Raw genomic sequence first — 21,922 nt, 5'->3', positions numbered from 1 at the left:
TGATCTTAGATTTTTTCTTCTTAGAAGCCTTTAGAGATACTTCTGGTCAAAGTGCCTTTAAGGAGAAAACACTGCCTAGAAGCAAGCAATGCTGTAGCAAATTATCTAAGACGTTCATGGGCCTTAAAATGGAAGAATAATAAAATCGACAGCTTTGTGCTGAATGACCTACGCCATTTAATCACTTAGGATTGAGTTAGACGTTGAAGCATAACAAATATAAATATTAAGCGAAATCCTGTCCCCTACGGCTGCTTTACATATTCAGTGATTAAATATAACAAAGAAAAATGAAACACACGCAGATTATTCAACTACAAAGTTAAATTTCATTGAATTTTTTTTTTAAAGGGTAGCACACTTTTAGAACAGTCATATTTTAGACCATCAAATTGATGTATTCATAAATTAATGTTATTCATTAGTAATTGAAACAAAATATAAAAAACTAAGTGTCTCATAATGGTCTAATTGAATCTCAATGGAAACTAACCCAGGATGAGCAACAGCTCAAAGCAATTTGTTTTTACTAATAATTACAAATGTTGAATATGAGCGCGTGGGCATGGTATTCATCTAGAAACGATTATTTTATTTTTGTCATACTCAGTTGATATTCCCCCCGTACACACAACCAGTTGCATCAAACTCTGTAACCAAACGCACGACTTGAATTCATTCCTTAAATGAGGGATGGGACTTCTAACGGATGTGCGGGACTTTAGAACGTTTTCACTGTGAAATTCTACTCAAGGTACACAGAAAATACTTCTACTCTTAAGCTATAGCCATTTTTATCTTTTTTTTCTTGTTTATTTAACGGATCTAATAACTAAATAACGGACCTATAACTAAATACTTTGCCCCAGAAATTATTGTACTAGAATTGAACCTCCATACTTATTTGAAGAGTCTCAATTGATCCGACTAAACTTTCAACGTTGGTTCATATTGCTGACAATATACGCCTATTTAAATAGAGTATTCTTATTTACGTAAATCACGTATACCAATTTCATAGCTGTCTTAAAGCTGACGAAACGCCTAGAATAATATATCCGAACAAAACTTGGCAGATCCGTAAGATTTTGTACTTCTATCCTCCTCTATGAACGTGTATATACTGTTGAGAGAAGTGAAAACTTACACTCCCATGGTTAAGGAAAGATAAACTTCCTCTTCAACCAGGTACCAGCTTTTACCACACACTTACACAATTGATGATAAAATATACTTAATAATATCAACTGGATCTACGACGAAATCCACTTAAATCGTCCCAGATCTACAAGAACGTGAAGAATAATCTTTCTGCATGATTTATCTTCCATTTTGCTCTTTTTATTAGTTCACCAATGTCTGTCACTAATAATGCCTACCGAAACTTCATATAAATCATTATGAAACACCCTGTCAAAATAAGACAATGTCATGTTTGGTTAGAGCTAAAAACATTTTAGAGTATAACAGCCCATTTTTAATAATTTACATTGAATTCTGTTTGTGTGTGAGAGAGAGAGAGGGGTCACAGTATTTAATCATTTCAGCATCAGCACAATTAAATTAAGAAGGGAATTACCAGAACTATAACAGAATTAAAAAATAAAAAGGAAAATTTATTATTATCATTATTTTTACAAGAAAATGTACATTTACAAAAGCAAGATGAGAAAATAAATAAAAAGAAGAAAAAAAACACTAACAAAAAACTACCCGTCTGTAATCATTGTGTTCTCAGCCAACTCTCTCAGTAAACATTTCATAAATCATTATAGCACATTTTAAAATAGTAGTTCATTGTTTAAAAAAATCTTAATAATAGATTTTTTATTTAATCATTATTTTATTAAAACAGCTTGATAAATAATATATTTAATTTTTTACTTTTTAGATAAACTTGATATATATATATATATATATATATATATATATATATATATATATATATATATAAAAACACTTTTTTTATTTATTCTTATTTAATTTATACCGTACTATAACGCACAGAAAAATTATAACTTCGTAACATATAAATACAGCACATAAAAAGACAGTCGCATTTCTAATGCCGTTTTTTATTTATTTTTTTAAATATTTAAAAAATCGTTATTCTATTCCAAATATCACAACAGTACAAAAGTTCAAGTCTTAGGGACTTCTTTTATGATTCCCATTTTAATCATTTGTTTTATATTATTTGCCAAGTCGTTAATTTTCATTATTTTAATTTTTTCAAATTACACATTTCATGATCTCTCTCTTCTATAAGATTTTTTAAAAGTACATATAAATTGAATAATATGGTAACAAATAATGAACTTATTGTATATTCTTGAACATTTTGCATTTTCAAAAAACTTTTTATTTTGTAAATAAAACAAGTGACTTGACATGGTGTAGCTATATACTATTTTTTTTCAAATGGACATCTAGAGGATACTGCATGTGGAACAGCAACTACTGCCAGCGCCCTTGCTCTTCTGCCTTTGGTCTGGAAAAAAAAAATTGTTATGTCTAACAATATACTTGGCATGCTGTTTGGAATACTTCAACAACTTCCTCTTAGGCTAGAGCACAGACGAGCGCAACTAGTACGTCCTCGTTTGTCAGGACGTACACGCATGGTAACATCACACCGCTAGTATGGCATTCTGTCCTTTTTGTACACCCAACACCAAATAATTAAGAGGAGCACTTAATGTTTTTTGATTTATTATTTTAGGAATTAGTATGTAGGACATATAAATATTATAAACATAAATACAGTTCGGATAGAATTGTATTTAAATTAAACAAATTTGAAATAATAATTCAAGTTAAGAAACTGCACTGCACTCATTCAATCAATCGTACAAAAATAATTTAATTTCAAACATAAATCAAATCAACTTCTCACTACTTTGCAGTAAACCGAGACCATAATGTAGACAATTGAAGGCTGTTTGTGTATTGCAGCAGAATTTTTGTTTCTCACTTTATCCTCTTCAGTCACAGCAAAACAATTCATAACTTTTTTATTCCATTGCTACTTGTTCATAAAATAGTAAAATAAAAAATATCTGAAATTTAACTCAAATAATAATTTCTGAAGAAATTAAAGAAAGAAAACTATGCAAGACGACTTAAGTAAAGGACCCAAACTAACGCCCGTCTGATCAATGTTATTCAAGGCGTGAAAGGAAGAAAAGAATAGCGCCAATTTCAGTCATATTTTTTTTTTTTTTTTGCCGAGCTTTCGATCTAGGTAAGGTCATCTTCAAGGCTGTGGAACATACTTTACAGTGTATTATTATAATACGAGGGTCGTTTGAAAAGTCCGTGCAAAGTCAGAGAGATAGCACTACTGGCGCGTATCGAGGTTATGTTTAGTTAGTAGCATCTCTTGGAAGAACACACACCAAGTTTCAGCCAGATCGGTCTATTTCTTTGTGTTTGGCATTCGTTTGAATCGAGGAAGTCGAGTGATTTTCAAAAAATGGACGAAAAAGAATTTCGTGTGTTGATCAAACACTACTTTATGAAAGGCAAAACGCCTCAGGAGACTAAAGAGAAGCTTGATAAACATTATGGTGACTCTGCACCTTCGATTAGAACAGTTTATAAGTGGTTTCAAAATTTTCGGAGTGGCCATATGGGCACAAGTGACGCTGAACGTTCTGGACGCCCTGTTGAGGTTAATACTCCAGAAATCATTGATAAAATCCATGATATGGTGATGGATGACAGAAGAGTGAAGGTGCGTGAGATTGCTAGTGCTGTGGGCATCTCGAATGAACGGGTACATAATATTTTGCATCAACATTTGGACATGACAAAGCTATCCGCAAGATGGGTGCCGCGATTGCTCACGATTGACAAAAAACGAAATCGTGTGAAGTGTTGCAAGGACGGTTTGCAGCTGTTCCAGAAGAATCCGCAGGACTTTAAGCGTCGTTTCGTCACTGTGGATGAAACATGGATACATGACTACACTCCTGAGACCAAAGAACAATCTAAACAATGGGATACCAATGGGGAATCTGCGCCAAAAAAGGCGAAGACCGTTCCTTCGGCCGGAAAGATTATGGCGACTGTCTTTTGGGATTCGCAAGGAATAATCCTCATCGACTATTTGGAAAAGGGTAAAACTATTACAGGTGCATATTACTCATCGTTATTGGACCGTTTGAAAACCGAGCTGCAAGAAAAACGCCCACGATTGGCCCACAAAAACGTCCTTTTCCATCACGACAACGCACCAGCTCACACCTCAGCAGTTGTGGTCGCAAAATTAATGGAAATAGGGTTCCAACTCGTTTCACATCCCCCCTATTCTCCAGACTTGGCTCCCTCGGACTACTATTTGTTCCCCAATATGAAGAAATGGCTGGCGGGAAAAAGATTTTATTCAAACGAGGAGGAGATTGCAGAAACGAATGGCTATTTTTCAGACTTGGACAAATCCTATTATTCGGAAGGGATCAACAAACTAGAGCAGCGTTGGACGAAGTGTATAAGCCTAAAAGGAGACTATGTTGAAAAATAAAAAAGGTTTACCCCAAAAAATTAAGTAGTTTTTATTTTTGCACGGACTTTTCAAACGACCCTCGTATAAGGTAAGTGGAGGGAAGATGCCAGTTGGGGGAAGATGCAAGTATCGTCAGATTTTGCATATCTACAACTGGATGACAGCAATTCCTACATTAAAGTGTGTAGTAAACAACTGTGAATACCGTGCATGTGAATATTTTTATTTATATCTAGTTTAATCTTCATTAAACTGAAAATTCAACACTATGAACTTGGTGAGGACACATAATATTTCGTTGTCGATACTTAAGGTTTGGTGACGGATTGACTAGATTAAACGTAATAATTCCGTGATATTTGTGTCGTGTACATCTTAGTGAATATTAGCTTGAAACAACATGACTGAAGCCTTAGTACAAAAATAAACCTATGTGGCGTCTTCCTCCAGTGCTTGGGGTAAGATGCCACCTATTGAAGTGTTTCAATTTCATATTGATTCTCATTCATTATTACATTATAATGATATATTTTATAATATAAAACAATTACTGACACACGAAATATAGTTTTTGTATAATACATTAATATTATTAACCCTTGAGCCGTCACCTTATGTGAAGTGCCATAAGCCGTCACCTCGGGTCATATTGACCCAGCATTAAAAACTATTAAATAAAAAGGAAAAACTAACTAATATCATGTTATAGGGAATAGAAATCAAAGACAAAACTTTTTGGCAGCAGGCCCTTAACAACTGGATCCATTCTAACCCGGGACGCAGAATCACCAGACTTCAATTTGGGTCTTTGCTGAGCGCCGCGTGGAATAGGGCAGCCACTGTTGGAAATGGCAGCGTGGGATTTTCTGCATGAGGAATTTATCTATACGATCCGCAAAAAATTCCAGAACATGCTTATACCATTTCCGACAATATGAAAGAAAATTTGAATGCCACACAAGAAGTTAACGCACCTCTGGCAATAGCTTCAACAACCAGCAGCGGTGCCATCACTTCTTTTGAAGAAATTAGTCCTATTCCCAGATTTCAGAAACACAAGCAAACTCGAAGAAAGAAACAAACTGCTTAAGTCCTTACGACGGTGGAGAAACGGGAGGCATTGAGAAGAAAGGCTGCTCTGCCGACAAAAAAAGGGGGAAAAGTACTGCAGAAAGGGAAGGACAGTTCATCTTCAGCATCCTCCGCTCCCGATAATTTGGCAATGACCAGTGGTGAGAGTGACATTGAAGAGGAGGACGATGATTTTTTTATTGAGTGTAAAGGATATTTTTATGATAGGAAGGGCCCAAAATGCGATTGGCTTCAATGCATAACATGCAAGAGATGGCTACATGAAATTTGCAGCAAAGACAATTTGCATTGCAAAAAATGTCTTTTGTTCGGTGTTCCTTCCCCTCAGTGTTTAATGAGAATATTTTGCTGTTTACCTAACATTAAATTTGTAATTTTTTCTTTCTCAATTTATATCTTAAGATATTGTTGCATCTTTCCCCGCATCAACTGGCATCTTCCCCACATGATGAGGGAAGATGCCAGTTTTGACAAATTTCATTCAAATGCATTTTTAATGATTTTGCAATTAATCTAATATACTAATTAAAGATTTTAAGATTAAAAAACAACCTGGGTGTTGATACATTTGGTGTTTTTTTTCGATAACCCAGTTTCCTACAAAACGGAAATAAGTGTTAAGTGTGGCATCTTCCCCCCACTTACCTTAATAATAATTATATCATAATGAATTTGTAGTAATGTAGTTTACAAAAATTATTCACCTTTGACAATATAATACAGTACAACCTCGATTAACCGGCTGACCTCCGGCTATACCCACCCTGGAAAACTGAAATCCCGGTTAAACTGAATACACAGTATTACATAGTACATTTGTACCTATGAATCTACATATGTACATAAGAATGTATGTATTATACGGGTGCATAGGTAAGACTGATCAGTAAGATGCCCATGTGAAAATATGTAAATTAAAAAGCCGTTTCGTCCCAGAGATCAACTCCTATCTTAGACGGCAATCCTTGTTTTTATTTTTTACATACGTATTTTTATTTTTTTTAATTTTTTTGTTTAATTTTTTTCTCTTTTCTTTCTTTTTTAAAAATTTTTCATTTTTTTTTTTTTAAACGACCACTCTCTGATGAGTGTACGCAATTTAAAAAGCACAACTTTGTCACTGGTTGGTAGGTCCTTATCGTGAAAAGATTCAATCAATTCAGCAAGAGATGACTTATGTTTTTACATACATACATACATAATGACCCTTCAAGAAATTCAGGTATAAAAGAGTTGCTGGCACGCCTACAATTATGTTACATCGGAAGACAAAAAATTTTCCTGTCGCCACCGAAAATTAACTTTTGTTTCGGCGCCGATCCAGGTGTTCTTATGATGACTCAACATGATCCCGGTTAATCCGAATCCCGGTTAACCGAGGGCCTGTTAATCGAGGTTGTACTGTACTTTACATTATTATAATTTGGCGTATTTTCTGTCCAGCCTGCTTATGTACTCAGTGTGATCGGTTTTATGTGTTGGTTGTAGAGAGTTCAGTGTTGCCAACAGTCAAAGGTTATTAAGTATTTTGTAGTAAGTTGGTGTATATGTTTAGATTGTTCGTGCCAGTTTTGAATTTAGAGTACATGTACCGTATGTACCATCACTCTCAAGCAATTAATAACATTTCTACCTACATAACTCATCAAACACATTATTTGCTACAAAAAACATCAACAACCCACAAAGACAATTTTCGAACAATACAAGACAAAGCAGTGATGTTCATTGGAATTCTTAATATGCGCTTAATAATTAATAATAATAATAAATACAACCTTTCAATGTTCATTGCAACGTTCTTCGTGTATGGTGTTCTATTCATTTCAACGGATGTACGCACTCATCCTCACCATAGCTTAGAAAACCATGACTTTCTCTTTGTTACAATAGTAACTTAGTTTTACAACTTAGTAATAATAGTATAGTATAACTTATTTTTACTACTTTTAATTAAAATAAAATTACAATGCTGAAGCTTTTTTGAAATAAAATAGGAAGACGCATTTGATTTAGCTAACTACCCAGTGTAGGTTTCAAAAATGCTATAGAAGTGATAAGCAACTTAGAAAGGTCAAAAAATCAGGGCGACTATAATGCAACACTGTACGCGATAATCACCAAATTAGAGGAAAGATGAAAGATTGCACCCATAAACTAGCACCTCAACAGATCGCCTGCAAATTAGATATTTTATAACTTCTCTCAAAAAAATCCATCTGACAAGTGGTATTACAGGCGATAGTCTGAGGTAGATGATCAGTGGTAGGGGATCTAGATACAGATATGTATGTAAATACAGCTTTTTAGACAGCAGAGGGAAATTTGAAAAAATATTTTTTTTTTTAAATACAAGAATAATTTATATTATCACTACCTCTTACAAAATTTCTGAAACACTGTTAAAAGGTAGTTATAGTGGGAAGGATGCAATAGTAAAAAAAACTGAGGCGATGCACATAATTTTGTAAAAGAAATTGTGTTTGAATGTGATAAGACTTGTGAGGAATCATACCTTGTGAGTTTGGCTCTGGCAAATTTTCCCTCGGTACAAGGTGCATAACAGTTGTCCGTCCAAACGGGAGCCCTAGTGCTCCTAAAGTTACATTACTGTGTAGGAAACGACCTTGATAAATCAGCCTAAGAATTTCAGCCTTGGCCACTGCTTCCTCAGCCCAATCTGCAATTGTAACATTTATCTAATCATTCATTTTTTACGTAAAAAGATAAATCTTTATTTAATTTCAATAAATTAAACCCCAATGGGTGAAATAAAACCAATGGATGACCGTTTTTAACTAGCCGACGTTTATTCACCTTTCTTTCTCACTCTGGCCAATGTTGTTGGTATCTTTTTAATCCTAATACTATATTGAATCATTTTGTAAACATAATGTCTCTCTGTTAGGCTCAGTACTTGTTTAGCATGTTTCAATCAAAATGACGTTGAGGTATGAAATTCAAGTAATTTCGCGACATTACTGGAAAAGAAAATTTACAGCTGCCGAAACCACGTTTGATACGGGAAGTTGAAGAGAAATCTAACCTGAATTAGCGGACTGTAAGAAGGTGGTTCGCCAAATTTGAAAGTGGCGATACAAGCTTGGAAAGGCAGATAGGCTCAGGGCGACCTTCTGTTGTAGACAGCGAGGCTCTACGACACGCTATTGAAGATGATCCTACAAAATGTACACGGCAGCTATCCTCTGAACTTAGTTTATCACAGTGAAGTGAATTGCCACTTACACAAATTAGGTGAAGTGAAGAGAGCAAGTAGAGAAGTTCCACATGAGCTCACCTTGCTAACTCCTCAGGACTGTGGATAGACCGAGGCCAGCCTGCTCTACCGGTCGCAAGGCGATGTCAATTTGAAAAGAAGACAATGCTGTCGGTTTTTTGGAATTTTGAAGGTGAAATCCACTATGAGTTTGTTCCGAAAGGACGTTCTGACGATTCTGAGCTTTATTCGGAACAGCTGCATCGAATGCACGAAGTTTTGGAGAGGCGATTCCCGGCTTTGGTGAATAGGAAGAATGTATTGCTGCAGCAGGAAAACGCCCAGCCGTATACTTCCCGACACACGAAGCAAAAACTTCCTAAAATGGATGCCATCGAACTTCTACTGCACTTACCCTATAACCCTGATCTTGCGCCATCGGACTTTTATCTTTTCCGAGCAATGGCTCACTTTCTTAAGGGGAAAACATTTAAGACATTAGAGGAAGTAAAAACTGGAGTAGAAGACTTTTTCCAGTCGAAACCCAAAGAGTGGTACCAGCAGGGAATCGAACAGCTGGCTTCTAGATGGCAACTAACCATAGAACATTATTGACTGTACTTCGAAAGTTACGAGGAAATTTAATGTAAGAAAAAATTCATTTTAACCCTTGAAACGGTCATTTTTTTAACTTACCTCAATATATTGCAAAAATAAAACATACATTTTTTAAAAAGTAACCATTATACTATAAGGCGCCAGATAGCCGAGCGGTTTGAGGCGCGGCCCGAAAAGCTAAGAAGCAATGTAGTACTTGGTTACGCACTCGGTCTTGCCCTTGGATTTAATTTAATAGTTAAGATGAAAACTGTTTTTTGTTTGTTAGCTAGTCGCCTCCGAGCACGTCATTTAATTTGGTAGTTGGACGTAAAGCCCGCCTGACAAAGAAGGCAACACTTTTTTATTTTTTTTATATTGAACTTTAAATTTCGAAATAACAGTAAGCTTAAGTTACAGCAACTAAATTAAATTGGTGTCAACGAAATTAAACCAAAAATAATTTAAAAAATTGTTTTCTTGGTTAGTTTTTACTCTTTTTCTTCAATTCGATAAGGATACGAGTTACTCAAACTATTATATCTAAAATTGTAGTCACATGAAGTAAATCTCACAATATTTGCCACTGAGCGGAACTAAAATATATTGACTAACTACACTGTCGGTCTTTAAGATTTCCCGTCCTACTTAGCACAATTGTTGATCAGTATCTTGGTGTGGTCATTTTATCTGAATAGGCTGTGGTGTAGTGTTCATGAATTGTTATACAATAAAACTACCCCTGAATAATGAACACATCTAAATAACATTTTCCAATTTCCTGGCAGAAATATGGGGGTAAGAAGTATTTTTTAAAATGACGCTCTGTAATGCAAGCCTTTGCAACCTTTTTTCTTCTCTTTTCTTTTCACATATTGAATGAGTGTCGGAGAACGGAAGTTATATTAAAACATCTGTTTAATAATAACTAATTCTCATTTTCCATTTAATATCTTAAGCTTGAACTATGCAGGAAAATTTACTACATACAGTAACAACAAGCAAAAAAGTAACTTCACCATAGCGCTTAATGTTTGTATGAAATGAGGCATTTTTCCATAGATGATTTTAATTTTCCTTTATGCAGTTATGCTTCTTCACTAGGTGTTCCAACTTGCTGCAAACCCTTGGCCTTAAAATGCTGATACCAGCACACTGCCGAATGGTTCGGAACCTGTAGAAGGCTCACTTGAGCCTTCCTGGATCGGCAGTTAGTCCGCTTTAACAACTTGGCCTGAGGCCCCCCCAATCAAGGCAGAGAGCATAATGAAGCCGCCTACTTCAGTGAGGCTTGAATGCAAGCCCATAGAATAGAATTTAAAGATGAATAGAAATTACTAGGTGAACAAGTTAACTTTGTCTTTTAAATTTAGGAGCATCTGGAGTCCGATACTTATAGCCATAGATATGATCCGGAACCAAAAAGGTAAAGCGAACCAGTCAATATTTTCGAAATAACAGGAACTGCAATCAGTAGCCGACAATGTTAGAACTAAAATGTTTATTTGAATGAAATGATTTTGGTTACCTTCTGGCCAGTTGTCAAATACATGTTGTGCAATTTCTCCGGCAGATTCAGTCGCACTGAAAAGAAATTCTTCAGTTTTACCGCTTACTAATATTAGACGAAGGTTTATCTGAAACAAAAATAAAATAAAAGTATATAATTGAAACATATCTCTAATTATGCGGAACTTTTGAACCTTCAATGGACGTTTTGATATATTGAATTAAAAACGAAGTTCCTATTCTTGAGCTAACCACATCTACTGAGACCTTAATAAAGTGAGTGAAATATACCACTAAGTATCCTTTTTGTCTTTAGTGCATGTTAACAACTGAGGTCACTAGGGCTCGTTACAGAAGACACCGTCTATCACAAGACAGTGAGCGGAAAGAAGCCCCTAGGAAGAAAAAACGTAAGGACCAGCAGCTAAGTTCGAACCTAAGATTTCCGTGTGCAAATCCAGTGAATCACTGAGCTAATCCCTTCCCTTTTCTGTAGATGTTACTTGCAACTTAGTTATTTTCTTCCAACGCGGAATTTTAGCAGTATATGTAACTCTTATAAATAATATTTAAGAACAATGAGAGATAAAACTATTATAATTCTGAAATGGTACTTTTGAAAAAAAGCCTTACCTTATCATTACCACCTCTCTCATAGAAGAGATTTTAAACTAAATATCCTTGAAAATATTTCAAACAAAAGTAGTATACCAACAGAATTACAATAATAAGTATGCAATTATTCACTAGGGGTTAGAAGTAAATCGTTGAATAAATTTTTGAGGACATGGTGAAATAGTGAAAAGTCCTTGCGGTAAATGGATAATTATGATGGGGAATTTTTATCTCTAGTCAGATCCCAAGGGTGTTTCAAAACTGAGCTTCCTCCTGTAGATCGAAAACAAAAGAGTAACAGAAGCGCAGGGCCTCTGCCTAATTCGGGAAGCACATGTCGGTCTGGGAAAAATGAGTTTCAACTTTAGATACTATTGAGAGAGATACCCTGGTACAGCTGTCCAAATATTCGTAAACCAGAATGCAGAAACACACGTCCTTACTCACAAGGAATGGCTTTAGAACCCTGATTAGTAAGTGCTTGGCTCTGAAAGGGATCATACCTTAGTGCTATCTTAGGAGATGTAGCCATTTCTTTGAGTTGTAAGGCCGTGACCGTCTCAACGACATTAACATCCAGGACTTAATTTAAATAAAATCAAAATAAAGATTTTAGGCAAAGATTTCTGAAAAATACCATGAATAACTTATCTCGAATTAAAGTCTAATTGTTGCAATTCATTTTTGCGTCAGGATTCAATCTGCTATAAAGAGGGAAGAATGAGTTTCACTTTAGATACTAATCGTACTAATGTCTGTAACGAGAGAGTACCGTCTCGAAGCCGGCATTGCATTGAAAATGGCCAATGGCAACAACAACTCTGATAATGACGCAACTTTAATTTTTAAAAAAAGCTGTTGAGACGAAATTATTTTATTTTCCTTATTTAGTTATCAGACTCGTGAAGTACGTACTGTCAATACTGAAACCCAACTTGTTTTTTTTTTAATAATTTTAAAAAATAGGCAAAAATGATACGAATAAACATTTGTGCCAGAAGCGTAGGTTAGACAATAAAGGTTTTTGTTTAAACACACTTTATCTGAAAAAGTAATCTCACATAAATATGTGACCTCCAAAAAAAATGTAAAAATACAATAATTATCAATAACTTATATCAAAATGGACGTTAACGTACTATATTTGATAAAGAAAAACAAGTCCATTTTCAGCTATTTCTAGTTTTGGGAATCCTGTTGTTTATATGTTATGCTATTTGTACATTTTGAACTATAGTTTATTGTTGATAATATCCTTGCACTCACACAATACACAAGGCCAAGAGGTGACTTCGTGCAATATTTGGGTTTATAGACCGCATTTAAATTTTAGCTCTCCTTTGCTTAAACCATACACTCACTCTCGCTTACACAGTAATCCAGTACGAACGTCTATGACTCCGCTACCTCGCTTGGTCACTCCTCACGTGATGAATGAAGTCCATTAACTTCTGAGAAATTAAATGTCACTCTCAACAAGCCAGTAGATTTTAAAGTAAAACTTTAATACGTCAGGAAAGTCAATCTAATTGTCGGACTATTTATATGTCGTGAATAATTTTTGTTCATTTCTCATACTCCTGATGACAAATTGGGCGATCTTCTCAAAATTTTGAAACTGAATTTTCATTCAAAATACAAGAGGGTTTTAAACCTATTAATTTATATGTTTAAGAAGAAACCATAAATACTTGGAAATTGATATGGACGATATTAGGCCAACGAACAGGTTTGATAAATTTGTAATGTTTACATCTGGGAAATAACAAAAATGCCTAGTCAGATCTAAACTTGAATAAGACGCCAATGTTTGGAATCCGTTCAAAGCAGGCGAAATATAGAGATTAAAAAAGCTGCAAATCCTTCTAAAATCCCATAAAGATGGACTTGCGGAAAATGATTAGAGAATATAACCATGATTCCCACATTTCCCCTTGATTCTTGGGCGAACCCGTCTGGTAGATATGTATACATTTTAGAGCATTAATAGAAATTTTGAAATTTTAATGGAATTTATAGGGTGCTTCAAAAATAGGATATATTTCTATTGTAATGTGATAAACTCATTAGCAAATTTATTAATTCTATTGAAAATAAAAGTTTTTTTTTATATGAATAAAGTTATTATTCAGAGCATTTATCAAAGAATAACTTATGAAGAATCATTGGTCCTTTATTTATTACAAGGACTAACCGTTTCTTTAGATTTAAAGATCCAGTGAATGCCTCAATTTTGGCTTAGTGAGGCTAGTTCAGTAAGAGGAGGGGCCTGACAGGAAAAAATGAGTATGGCAAAGAAAGTAATAGCAAAATATGGCTGCAAATTGGTGATTCGAAGCACTTCAGAAAGCTACCATCAAATTTAAGAGAGCAGACTAAGACTTTAAAGTTTCTCGTAGGGGAAAGTGATTAGTCACTTTTTAAGTGATAAGGGATCATGGCATCCCTGCGGGTATCCCAGCCTAACGATACCAACCACCTTCTCTAACACCCCTAACAACGGCACAATATACATATCTTTTGCGGAGATACTTGCAACTGCTTGGCTTTAACGAATGTACAGATAAACTCTAGCTCACACCACACAAAGGAAAGAAGAATTGGTCGCCAAAGTCAAGTCTGTGAATTCTTAAAATTTTGAAACAACTGGTTAGAATGCACTTTTTCCAGTTAAATGATAGGAGCGTAAAGTAGCAAGTTGTAACTCAAAGAATATAATCAGCGGAGCACGAAAAGATTTCAAAAAACTAATACTTTATTTGTATATGGGGTGAAGATTGTAAAGGTCTTATTCATTTTGAACGCCTAGCTTGACTTTATCGGTACCAATAGAGCAGGTGTTGAATTTTTTTAAAAAAGATACGAATTTCTACTTTTTTTTTATTTAATACTTTTTATAATATAATTTTTTCTAGTAAAAAAGTAATTGCCCACTTTTCCATGCGAGGCTTAACGTACAACTACCAATTAGGAATCGTGGTCGGGGACGGAAGCCCATACTTTACTGTAAACATTTTTATATAAACGCAAATTTTTATGCAATATAAACAAATAAAAAGAGCTACACGCAGGATTCGAACTGGGAATCTCCCACTTACATAGCCACACTCATAACTACTAAATCAACCTACGCCTTATTTTATTTTTTTATATTCCTAATTTATTTTGATGTACTTGAACATGTTTCTTTATCTAATTTTTAAATTCAATTTCTTGAATTATTTTTTGTTTTCAATTAGTTTCCAGATTTTTATTAATTTTTGTAACTAAAATAAAAAATGATATTACGATTTATTTTGTGTAAGTCTTTCAAACGTCTACCTCTGGCTGACGGGCGCTTCTAAGAAGTAAATACTTTTTATTTATTTAATTTCTGTGATTTTTTTTTTTTTGTAAATCAGCATTATTATTATTATTGTAGAGATTGTTTACCGTTTTTGGCGATGTACCCAGAGGGTAGAAAGAATATTGTCAATTTCAGTCATTATTTTTTATTTTTCCAAGCTTTCGACCTTTCTTCAGGTCATCTTCAGGGCTTATGTTATAGACAATTATGTACATAAGCAGACAGGATGGAAGACCCACCAACCTTAACAATGTAAAAGAATACTATAATTAAGTCCCTTAGGTCGAAAGCTTGGCAAAAATAAAAAGTAATGACTGAAATCGAAAATATTCTTTCTTTCTTCTGGATTATTATTATTGTGTAAGGGGTGGAGAATTTCTTACTCTAAGTAAACATCGTTTCCGTTACTTATGCCGGACTAACAAATGATTTCAATACAAAATTTTATTTTCTACTATGAGACGGCACCTATTTGAACATGGTTTGTAGAGGCTGAAACCTGCCATTAAGAACTAGGAAAAAAGAAGATTGTGCGACAGTACCTTTTTTTGGATAGTTTATCAGAATTCAAGCTATATCCAGGCTTAAAACCCGAGTTACTCCCATAGGTCGAAGCAGACAAGTAATTTCTTTAGGGATCTTGAGGTCCCTAAGGAGAATTCCAAAAAAAAAAAAAAAACACTGACGCAACACTTGAATCCCTTTGGCTTCAGACAAACTGAGGCACCACTCACACCCACACACACCTAAACCACACTTGGGAGGAACGTGGGAGAGAAACTTTGATTAGCTTAGGGCTTGGTTACTTGACAAAGACGAATGAAGTTACACGAAGAGGCATAGTAAACCTCTAAACATCGTAGAAGATCCCTTTCTAAGAAGTCTCAATACTCAGTTCAGCCACCAGAGAACGCAAAATAGGATTTAGGAGCAAAACAGGACTGAGGTTTTTTACATGCAGTTTTTCTATAAATCAACTATTTAAAGTCACCTACAGTGACTCCCATTAATATTGGGACACCTATTACAAATGATTTAAAAGGAAAATGAAAACAACATACAAAAGTTTGGGATTTTTTTTTTTTAAATTACATTAGCAACATCTGTAGAAATTATATATAAGTATAAATCGATGAAATTCCAAACTGTTAGGTAGCACTTTTTGAAAAAGTGTAAAATAAGGCTCTCAAAAATATTGGGACACCAGAAGTGCTAGAGTTTAAATGTTCAATATTTAAAATCTCCTACTATTTAATATTTGGTTGGTAATAATTTAATAATTGCTTTTTGACTTACAATAGCCCTCAAACGATCAGGCATAGGTGAAACAAGTTTTTGGTTAATTCAGGTGGTGTTTTTTTCCCATTCTTCCAGGAAACATCGTTTTAATTCATTTTTGTTAGATATTACTCGTTTACTTAAAGCACTAGCTAAATATTGCCATAAATCTTCAATGGGATTAAGACCTGGAGACTGCGGAGAGGTTTGGAATACTTTTGGGCAATTATATAACAGTCACTGGCGTATCACCCAAGCCGTAGGTTTGGGGTCGTTCTCTTGGTAGAATTTAAAAGACCCTAAAATACCCAATTTTTGGGCATTTTTTTTCAAATTATTTTTTAATATATTACTATAAACCATTTTGTCCATCACTCCATCAACAAACATTAATTCTCCAGATCCTGATGCGGACATCTAGCCCCAAACCATAACTGACCCACCTCCACCCGGTGGTGCAGCTTTAAAACCCTTTAAAGTTGGCTGTAAATTCTTCTTTTCGAGTTCAGCATTCGCTTTCCTCCAGACCATATCCCTTCCATCTGGCTAAAAAATATTAAATTTTGATTCATCGCTAGAGTATATCATTCCAAAATTCACTATTTTCATTAAAATATTTTTCGGCAAATTTCACTCTCTTAGCACGATTTATCTTACTGACAAAAGGATTCTTCCAGGCTACTCTACCATGATAGTCGAGTTTTCTTAGCACTCTCCGAACAGTTTCTGCTCCATTTTTGCTCTCTGAACATGTCAAAAATTTCACATTGAAGTTTTGGAGCACTAAGTCGGTGATCTTTTCTAATTCTTTTAAAATATAACGCTGCTCTCTGCTGCTCTCTCTCAGAGAGCAGTCGAGGACGGCCTTTTTGTGGGATTGAAACAATTCTTTTTCTTTTTGGTAACGCTGAATGATGTTCCACACAGTAGATGTTTTAGGTCCGATCAGTTTTTCCGTCTCTCTAACACTTTTTATTGTCTTTGTGCAAAGAAATTACAATTTTTCTTTGTTCAATCGTTGTATTTGTATTTTTGCGCGACATGTTATACGTGGCTTGATTTATATAAACTAATTTAATTATTAATTTCATATTGAATATATGCTTAAGGTATATATTTACAAATTGTATAAATATTCGGGCAAAACCTTGGACAAACTATAAATTATAATAGTGTCCCAATATTTATGAGAGGTAGAATTTGCACTTATTATTATATATATTTTTTTTAATCTACCAAAACATTTTTATGTACTTATTTAAATAGTTTTTATTTAATTAATAGTAATTATAAAATGAAATGAATTTATAAAAATTTGAATAAATGGGTGCCACTTTTAATTTTCGTCAATTTTGTACTTCTGTATGTACGTACTGTCCCAATATTAGTGGGAGTCACTGTATAAGGATAAAAAGCAAATCCCAACCAGAATATGAAAATTGTTTGAGAGAATTCAAACAAATCTTGAGACTTTCTGCAAACTAACAGAAAAGGCAAGGCGAATTACAATTTAAAAGTAATTTCCTGGATGTGCTATCAATATTAAATAATGTTCCACAATGAAATTCATTACACAATTTAAACATCAATTTGGGCATCTCTCAAACACAAATTTTATTATTATTTAAGCTATTACGGATCAATTATGAAATTTCTGAAATATTTAGTTTCCTCTTCTTTTATGTATGTCCCAAAATATTGAATATTTCTAAACTTTAAAACTGAACTGAAATCAAAATTTCAAAAGTAGGTGATAAAATTTTCCAAATAAGACAAGCTATGAGACTTCCTTCATTTTGCTACATTCTATAATATGTTTCAAACAAATTTTGGTTTTCCTAAAATAAAAATAAAAATTTACTTATAATTATTTTTTGTGAAAATGTAGAATAAATATTTCAGCCAACTGTTAAAAAAGAACTGCTCCGATAATCACTTAACAAATAAAAATTAACTATATTCTAATTCGTTAGAAAAAGTTAAGCATTTACAAGCAACTGGTTTATCTCTATTTTTCCGTAAAAATAAATAAAATTTCTATTAAAAAGTACTTTAAAAAAATTTGTAGTTACCTTGTCACTAGGTATAGGCCTGCAGACCATCTTGCTGGTCTCTTGGCTAAAAACTTAACTCGACGAGGTGCGCTTTCCTTGAAGTTAGTACTGCATCCACACAGTGCTGTAAACAATTTTCAACAAATTCGTTGCCACTAAAAAACACTGTTTTAACTTAATTTGGCCACAAAAGAAAATAATACACTTATTTTTTAAAGTAAAATAAAAACGTCACATCCCCATTATTATAAATTCAATTAAGGGCGTCACACTGAAAATATCTTGTCTTTACCCCTAATTCACTCCATTAATTAATCCAATAGAAAACAAACTGGTTTTCTTCCAGTTATCAAAAATGTTTACAATGACTGAAGCATCCTTGATGAACCTTCGGTTGCTTAAAATTAAACAACTTTTAAAACATATTATAAGTTACCAAAAAATATATATATAGAACTAAAACACGAATAAAGATGGCGGCGGGATCGGTATTACTAATACCACCTACACTTCGCCAGTCAAAATTGTGTCAAAAGGATGCGGGAGGTGACAACACAGTAGCAGCTGCGCCTGCGCCCTTCCTAACATATACTTTCCGACATTCAAGTTGGATAACATTCAAAAATTACAATCCCTACTATTCTTTATTAGTTTCTTTCTCAGTCTTATTTTCATTTGTTTTTAAATTCAAAATTAAATTAGTGAGTTATCATTTATAGATGATGTACTAGTCTGAGATAACACAAATTATGCCCCTTCCCATTCAATTGAAATCAATTATGCCGATTATTTGCGTTATTATTTACACTGCACCCAATGGCATAACCTAATGGTGATCATATTCACCAAACTTGACCAATTCCAAAAAAAGACGATAAGGGCAACCTAAAAGTAGCCTTCCGGACTATTTCTATTTTTGTATTCCCTCAAAGATCCCTCAAGAGAATATCTATATCAACTTTCTACTCGAAACAGTGCTATTGACTTAGTAGTCAATAACACACCTTATCACCCCCTTTTCGCCCCATATCACTCTCTCTCTAAACCTTAGTTTAGTCGGTATAGATCGGTATAATGGATTAATTATCCACTAGACACATACGCAAACTTCGGCTGTACACCTTGTATCGAGCCCTGACCTCCAGTAAAAACCTCTCCAACTATCTTGTCTTTGGTCGTCCAATATTTCTTAAGCCCTCCAACTTACAGAACATCGATCTCTTGGGAGGCTCACTATCCAATTTTTGAATATGATCCAGCAATTTATTTTGATTAATTATTCAACCAAAAAAATTAGAAAAAGTTATAAACCTTTTCCTCACTTATCCAAGATTTTTTTTTTTTTGCTCGTGTAGCAAGTATGTTTCTTTACTATTGTTTTATGTTTTATGAAAATGTATTAAGTGCCGAATGTTTCAAATTTATTTTTTAATTTTAACCGGTTTAATAATACGAGGTTTGGGTTTGCTGCCGTTTATTTTTTAGTCGTACTTACATCTTACAAAACACAAACCCACATCTTTCGATAAAAACATTTTCTGCTTCTAGGGGGGAGGCTTAAAAATGATTAATATATTTCAGACCAAATTCAGAAGGAAAATTCCTTTTTATGGCGTTAAGAGGAAGTGAATAGGAAGTATAAGGATTGTCATGAAAAGAAATGTTCTCATTAGAAATTAATCGATTATTTCAACCTTCCTAATTAGACTTATGAATTTGGTTATATAACCTTCTCACAATATATGAATCACGCTTACATACATATGTACTATATTAAAAAAAAAGGCTAGCAGTTTTACTTAGTATAGTTACTGAATTTAACAGTTTTATTTGCCTAGTTTTCTGATAGTGAAATAAAATTCCTTTTTCTCAAATCCACAGTTGTTCAAGCACCTAAAGTAGCAGCAGTAATGGAAAATTATGAAAGTAAGTAAAGCTACTGAAACTAAAACTAGCAGCGAGGTTTTGTGGATGCTAGTGAAATTTAATTGTGAAGCTTGTGATAGAACAGGGTTATTGTTAATGTTACTTATTGAGTTCATAATTCAATATCATATCGCTGTGCGCTATGTGGTACTCAATAAGACTTATTGACGTGGGGGCCGATCTCTGATCCGGTTGTGTCAGCTCCGAACAGTATATGTTCTTTCCTGTGTTTCCGAAGTAAACTTGAGCTGTTAATTAACTTAATTGCTTCCCTTTGGGCATGGTTTTCCGCACACAGTTCTGGCCGATGTGAATATTCTAGAGCAGTATTTAGATATAAGAAACGTTTTGAGGCTCTAAATTGAGCAAATTTATAGGAAATTTAATGCTCTTTCGTTTGGAATAAGCAGATTTGTTTTAGGATAAAGGTTAGAAAAGTTACGGGCGTTTTTATGGTGAAAAACGTGAATAACAAGGAAAAGTTAAAAATGCAAATATCTTGGTCACTATTGAGAATCAGGCCGTAGTGAATAGAATATTTTTTGTTGCATTTGAGCTGCTGAATTACCTCCAGAAGTTTCGACCTCTCCTCCGTGTACACCCTTTATAAGCGGACATAATAGATCATTTGGGCTACTTTAAAAAATTCACACCGAATTCTATAACTTCCCGGGATTATGTTATTATTACCTGCATTAAGTACTTGAACTAGTTCTAACTTGGAGAAAGGGCCATCCATAAATCTCATCTGCAGTAAAAGGGGGTGATGCTGTTGGATATGTGAGTAGAACTTTATTTTAGATTTAAGAATTAAAGTTATAAACCTATTTTTTTCTAAATACTTAGTTTGGTTGAAAACCAGATTGCTACTCCATTAGTATTATTTCTAGTCTTCTTGTATTGTGTATGAATGTATTTTGTTCAATGTCTCTTGAATGCTACAGCCAGCTCTGTATGTTATATCTATGCTTCGATTCACTGTCTTCCCTTAGTATTTTAATAGACATAAAAGCTACTTAATATTTTACTATGCGCAGTAAACAGTGACTGCGGTGAAGGTGAAGACGAAGAGGAATTTGATTCAAGCGTAGGTAAGTTTCATTCACGAAGTGTTGTTCTGCTACGCTTAAGATTTTTATGCTTGTATCTATGTGTTAGTTAGAAATGCAAGCAAAATAAAAATAAAAAATTTATTTCTCCAGATGATAGTGAAGAGGAGGAGGCAGAAGAAGATAACCTGGATTCTAGCTTGGGTATCAGTCCACTATTGTTGTACAAAACCTAATGTGTGGAGTATAAAAAAAATGAACTTTTTTCAATGTAGAATCATTTTTTTATTTATATTTAAAATTTACCCCATTATGATTGTTTTAAGCTTGAACAGTTAGGTGTAGGATACCTTACTCATGCCATTTCTTGGTTTTGGAATAAAAAATTTCTGCATTGCAGATTCAACTTCAGTGAAGTTATTAAATTTTCCTCCCCGAAGAAAGAGTATTTGTGGAAAATAATGGAATAGGTCTGGACTACCTTGAATGGTGTTAAAAATTGAGGGCCATTTAGCGTTTTATTTTTTCTTTAGTCTGCATGAAATTATTTTTAAATAGTTAAAATATTAAAGGTCAGAATTCATGATATTGAAAACTAATTTATGATGAATTATTTCTTCACAGTTCTAAGAAACGCACAATATCGATTTCTTCCCTTAGCATTCTGATGACTAAGGTATCTTTAGCCCCTACCTTCATTTGTAGTGCACCACTACTTACGATTTGATTTGA

General features: G+C 34.0%; 2 protein-coding genes across 7 annotated transcripts in view; one reads left to right on the top strand and one right to left on the bottom strand.

Moving 5' to 3' along the window:
- Positions 1-1,595: 1,595 nt before the first annotated feature.
- On the bottom strand, positions 1,596-18,769 carry UBL3 (ubiquitin like 3). The gene is made up of 4 exons (XM_074134487.1): positions 18,234-18,769; positions 10,942-11,050; positions 8,115-8,279; positions 1,596-2,491 (listed from the first exon to the last, which is right to left on the bottom strand). Exons 1-4 carry the CDS (start codon positions 18,261-18,263, stop codon positions 2,430-2,432), a joined length of 366 nt encoding a protein of 121 aa, XP_073990588.1. The 5' UTR covers positions 18,264-18,769; the 3' UTR covers positions 1,596-2,429.
- Positions 18,770-19,926: 1,157 nt separating this feature from the next.
- Positions 19,927-21,922, top strand: part of LOC141457460 (uncharacterized) — a 94,800-nt gene continuing 92,804 nt past the window's right edge. For 3 of the 6 annotated variants that reach the window (XM_074134478.1, XM_074134477.1, XM_074134476.1), the window contains exons 1-3: positions 19,927-20,141; positions 21,179-21,232; positions 21,344-21,394. In XM_074134478.1, coding sequence (XP_073990579.1) covers positions 20,126-20,141; positions 21,179-21,232; positions 21,344-21,394 — 121 coding nt within the window. In that variant the 5' untranslated portion in view covers positions 19,927-20,125. Of the gene's footprint in view, positions 20,142-21,178; positions 21,233-21,343; positions 21,462-21,922 lie in introns of those variants that run through there. The other 3 variants (XM_074134481.1, XM_074134479.1, XM_074134480.1) reach the window with 3 other exon arrangements.

The sequence above is a fragment of the Rhodnius prolixus genome, unplaced genomic scaffold (assembly GCF_049639745.1).
Source record: "Rhodnius prolixus isolate KJV_2025 unplaced genomic scaffold, Rpr scaffold_16, whole genome shotgun sequence".
Taxonomy (NCBI): domain Eukaryota; kingdom Metazoa; phylum Arthropoda; class Insecta; order Hemiptera; family Reduviidae; genus Rhodnius; species Rhodnius prolixus.
The sequence above is the reverse complement of the archived record's forward strand: the minus strand, read 5'-3'. Positions and strand labels throughout refer to the sequence as shown.

Bases quoted from the DNA above. Each gene is read 5' to 3' on its own strand.
- UBL3 (XM_074134487.1), bottom strand. From the start codon at position 18,263: ATGGTCTGCAGGCCTATACCTAGTGACAAG. The intron at 11,051-18,233 runs GTAACTACAAAT...TTTTTGTTTCAG, and splicing joins GGCCTATACCTAGTGACAAG to ATAAACCTTCGTCTAATATT. The intron at 8,280-10,941 runs GTAACCAAAATC...TTACAATTGCAG, and splicing joins ATTTGACAACTGGCCAGAAG to ATTGGGCTGAGGAAGCAGTG.